General features: G+C 42.2%; 1 protein-coding gene and 1 non-coding gene across 2 annotated transcripts in view; both read left to right on the forward strand.

Annotated features, from left to right (window-relative positions):
• Window positions 1-654: 654 nt before the first annotated feature.
• The window catches only part of Rrp46 (exosome complex component Rrp46), a 5943-nt gene continuing 1559 nt past the window's right edge, over window positions 655-5038 (forward strand). The window contains exons 1-4 of the mRNA XM_080269003.1: window positions 655-721; window positions 1544-1657; window positions 3668-3789; window positions 4590-4730. Of these exons, the coding sequence (XP_080125129.1) occupies window positions 655-721; window positions 1544-1657; window positions 3668-3789; window positions 4590-4730 (444 nt within the window). The remainder of the gene's footprint in view (window positions 722-1543; window positions 1658-3667; window positions 3790-4589; window positions 4731-5038) is intronic.
• LOC145395557 (5S ribosomal RNA) lies at window positions 3862-3980 on the forward strand. The gene has a single exon (XR_013896633.1). It is a non-coding gene; the product is annotated as a 5S ribosomal RNA (ribosomal RNA).

The following is a 5038-nucleotide window of genomic DNA, read 5'->3' on the forward strand; positions in this document are numbered from 1 at the left end:
ACGAGCTCCAAAAGGACGAAAATCTAGGCCAAGTTAAGCTGAAAGGGCTAAAGAAAATTATTTAGTTTAAGCATCAGAAAGACCTTACCAGCTTACTTATTTTTGCAGTATGTTTTCTATATTTGTTCTGATTTTTTACGGGACTTAACGATTACTTTGTGGTGATTTAGTTTCCCTTGTTGTTTTTATCAGTGTTTTATTAATTGTTTCTTGAGCATATTGGTGGACATGTACGAAAATCCACACTACTACTGCAATTCCTTTGGGTTTCCATTTTGGCATGATACATTAATGGTCATTAGGTTAGGTTAGATTGGGTTAGAGAATAGTTAAGGCTAGTTTAGACTGTGGTGAGGATGGAGAGTGAGAAACTGATGAGGAGAGTGTATGTGAGTAAGGTGGAGGGGGGGGAGAAGGAGGGGGAGGCCAAGGATGGGATGGAGGGATGGGGTGGAGAGGTATATGAGAGAGGGGGGTGTGAGCTGGGAGCAGGGCAGTGAAATGGCAGGGGACAGGGCGACATGAAGGCGATTTGTCTGCGGCCACCCCTAATAGAATTAAGGCGTCTGGCAATAGATAGATAGATAAATAGATAGTGAAATTGATGTACGTTGATGTAGCTAATAATATGTTTGTTTTTCCCAGGCAATCAAAATGGCCGTGCATCACTGTGAACTCAATTTCCTGTCACGTTCAGATGGATCGGCGCTTTATTCCATCGGTGAGTTTTTTTTTACAATGGCGACCATCATCCACTCACTTGATGTAGTGCTGCCTACTTCTTCCTTCACCCTTATCATTCTTTCTCTGTGTCTGCCCTCCTCTCGTCCTATTTCTCACCATCATCCACTCACTTGATGTAGTGCTGCCTACTTCTTCCTTCACCCTTATCATTCTTTCTCTGTGTCTGCCCTCCTCTCGTCCTATTTCTCACCATCATCCACTCACTTGATGTAGTGCTGCCTACTTCTTCCTTAGCCTTTATCATTCTTTTTCTGTGTCTGTCCTCCTCTCTTCCTATTTCTCCCATCTTTCCTGTCACTTCTTATTGCTTTTCTTTCCTTTACAGGTGGCTTTACATTGAGTGACAAGCCTAATGGTTTCCTGTAAGCCAGGAAACCATTTACAACGCTGGGTGGTAACCATATAACCAACCCATACGTGTTCCCTACGTGTCAACAAGTGGGTTGGTGGAGGGTTAGTGCCCCTCCCCGTAAAACAACTAACTCAAAGACAAACGGCCACCCCTTACCCGATTATGGCGTCTGGCTATAGACAGATAGACATAAAAAAACTAACTCAAAGACAAACGGCCACCCCTTTATAAACCCCTTTATATATCTCTTTATTCCATCCCTCCATCTCATCCTTGGTCTCCCCCTCCCTCCCCCACCCTCCACTTCACTCACATACACTCTCTTAGTCAGTCACTTACTCTCCATACTTTCCACTCTATCCCATTATTTCATCCTTGGTCTCCCCCTGCTTCTCCCCTGCACCAGGCGTTGTTGTGGACGTACTACATATGTTTCCATGGTTACAGGGTCAACCGTGGCTCTGGCATCGGTAAATGGGCCTGGTGATGTGAAGAAATCCAACCGAAATGATTTTACAACATATATCGAAGTTGTTTACAACCCTTGCACTGGACAGCCAAGTAAGATGCTACTCCCTCTCTCTCTCTCTCTCTTTCTCTCTCTCTCTCTCTCTCTCTCTCTCACAGTGTTCTACTTTCGTGTGTGTGTGTGTCTGACTCTGGGCATACAGTAGGCTTCACAATATGCTATCAAGGCCCAGTAGTCCTCCTACATGCCATACACCTCACTACATGTCACCACTTCGGCGCTAACACCCACCGTCCATATTGAATACATTCAGATTCAATTCCTTAAACTCTGTCTGGATTACATTGTTTTAAAGAAGAGGAAAATATAAATTAATTAATTAATTTGCCTGCACCTGTCTGGAAGCAAGGTGTAATAAGGAGAATAAATCACCAAGGAAGAGGTGTTAAGGATCTGTCTTAATAAGGTTATCTTTATTTATTTTATCTACACCTGTCTGTTAGTAAGGTGCAATAAGGAGAATAAATCACTAAGGAAGAGGTGTTAAGGACCTGTCTTAATAATGTTAGGTTAGGTTGTCTGTTAGTAAGGTGCAATAAGGAGAATAAATCACTAAGGAAGAGGTGTTAAGGACCTGTCTTAATAATGTTAGGTTAGGTTGTCTGTTAGTAAGGTGCAATAAGGAGAATAAATCACTAAGGAAGAGGTGTTAAGGACCTGTCTTAATAATGTTAGGTTAGGTTGTCTGTTAGTAAGGTGCAATAAGGAGAATAAATCACTAAGGAAGAGGTGTTAGGGACCTGTCTTAATAATGTTAGGTTAGGTTGTCTGTTAGTAAGGTGCAATAAGGAGAATAAATCACTAAGGAAGAGGTGTTAGGGACCTGTCTTAATAATGTTAGGTTAGGTTGTCTGTTAGTAAGGTGCAATAAGGAGAATAAATCACTAAGGAAGAGGTGTTAGGGACCTGTCTTAATAATGTTAGGTTAGGTTGTCTGTTAGTAAGGTGCAATAAGGAGAATAAATCACTAAGGAAGAGGTGTTAGGGACCTGTCTTAATAATGTTAGGTTAGGTTGTCTGTTAGTAAGGTGCAATAAGGAGAATAAATCACTAAGGAAGAGGTGTTAGGGACCTGTCTTAATAATGTTAGGTTAGGTTGTCTGTTAGTAAGGTGCAATAAGGAGAATAAATCACTAAGGAAGAGGTGTTAGGGACCTGTCTTAATAATGTTAGGTTAGGTTGTCTGTTAGTAAGGTGCAATAAGGAGAATAAATCACTAAGGAAGAGGTGTTAGGGACCTGTCTTAATAATGTTAGGTTAGGTTGTCTGTTAGTAAGGTGCAATAAGGAGAATAAATCACTAAGGAAGAGGTGTTAAGGACCTGTCTTAATAATGTTAGGTTAGGTTGTCTGTTAGTAAGGTGCAGTAAGGAGAATAAATCACTAAGGAAGAGGTGTTAGGGAGCTCTTAATAATGTTTCAGTGGTAAAGGAGTGAGTGATGATGATATTAGAAGGATTTATGTAACATGGAGATAGTAAGGTGTAATAAGGAGAATAAATCACTAAGGAAGAGATGTTAGGGACCTGTCTTAATAATGTTAGGTTAGGTTGTCTGTTATTAAGGTGTATTAAATAAATCACTAAGGAAGAGGTGTTAGGGACCTATCTTGATAATGTTAGGTTAGGTTAGGTTAGGTTGTCTGTAAGTAAGGTGTAATAACTAAAATAAATCACTAAGGAAGTGGTGTTAGGGAGATAGACAGTAAAGTGTAGTAAAGCACTGAGGAGGATAGTAAGGTGCAATAAGACTAAATCACTAAGGAAGAGGTGTTAGGGAGATAGACAGTAAAGTGTAATAAGGCACAGAGGAGGATAGTAAGGTGTAAAAAGAATAAATCACTAAGGAAGAGGTGTTAGGGAGATAGTAAAGTGTAATAAGGCACAGAGGAGGATAGTAAGGTGCAATAAGACTAAATCACTAAGGAAGAGGTGTTAGGGAGATAGACAGTAAAGTGTAGTAAAGCACTGAGGAGGATAGTAAGGTGTAATAAGACTAAATCACTAAGGAAGAGGTGTTAGGGAGATCTTAATAATGTTTCAGTGGTAAAGGAGCGAGTGATGGAGTCAGTAATCAAGAGGACAGTGGAGCAGGTCGTGTTGGGTCATCTCTATCCAAGGACCGGCATCACCATTACAATACAGGAAATGCAGTCGGATGGATTGGTGAGAATTATTATTATTATTATTATTATTATTATTATTATCATTATCATTATCATCATCATCATCATTACAGCCAACGGTCATGCCACGTTGAGTACACCGCTTCCCGTCCGATCAGCGAAGTTAAGCAACGTTGGGTCTGGTTAGTACTTGGATGGGTGACCGCCTGGGAACACCAGATGCTGTTGGCATCCCTACGTGTCAAGTGGGGTTGGTGGAGGATTAGTGCCCCTCCCTGTAAAACAATTAACTCTAAGCCCTTGGCCACCCCGTTTGGGATGCATGGCGTCTGGCAATGAATGAATGAATCATCATTATCATCATCATCATCATCATCATTACCTTCATCCTTAAATAATCTTTGTACATCTGTCTGTCTATCTATCTATTGCCAAACACCTTAATCCTGTAAGGGGTGGCCACAAACAAATCACCTCCATGTTGCCCTGTCCCCTGCTATTTCACTGCCCTGCTCCCAGCTCACACCCCCCTCTCTCATATACCTCTCCACTCCATCCCTCCATCTCATCCTTGGCCTCCCCCTCCCTCTGTCTCCCACTCCACCTCACCCACATATACTCTCCTAGTTAGTCTCTCACTCCATCCTCTCTACTCCATCTCTCCATCTCATCCTCAGTCTCCTCTCCCTCTCCCCCACTCCACCTCACTCACATACACACTTCTAGTTAGTCTCTCACTCCATCCTCCCAATTTACACTCCCCTCTCACATATACCTCTCTTTTCCTCCTTCTCATCCTCAGTCTTCCCCTCCCTCAAACCACCTATAATAATCGTACAGGCGCTGGCAACGAGTGTAAATGCGACGTGTATGGCGCTGCTCAACTCTGGGGTGCAGATGAAGTCGACATTCACTGGGGTGACGTGCTGCCTGACCAGAGAAGGAGCCATTATTATTGACCCAACGGAGGCTGAGATACAGGTTAGTGATGGATTATTATTATTATTATTATTATTATTATTATTATTGTTTTGTAGGTGGGGGCGATCACCATCCACTAACTCAATGTAGTGCTGCTTTGTGTGTCTGCCCTTTCCTCTCCTCCCTCCTTCTTTCCTTCCATCCTCTTCTGTCTTTCTTTCCTTCATTCTTTCCTCTTCCTTCTGCCTGTGGGTGACTTTACACTCCCTCTTCTGTCTTTCTTTCCTTCATTCTTTCCTCTTCCTTCTGCCTGTGGGTCACTTTACACTCCCTCTTCTGTCTTTCTTTCCTTCATTCTTTCCTCTTCC

Source organism: Coenobita brevimanus, chromosome 31, assembly GCF_032717465.1.
Source record: "Coenobita brevimanus isolate Jiangsu-jjx chromosome 31, ASM3271746v2, whole genome shotgun sequence".
Classification (NCBI taxonomy): domain Eukaryota; kingdom Metazoa; phylum Arthropoda; class Malacostraca; order Decapoda; family Coenobitidae; genus Coenobita; species Coenobita brevimanus.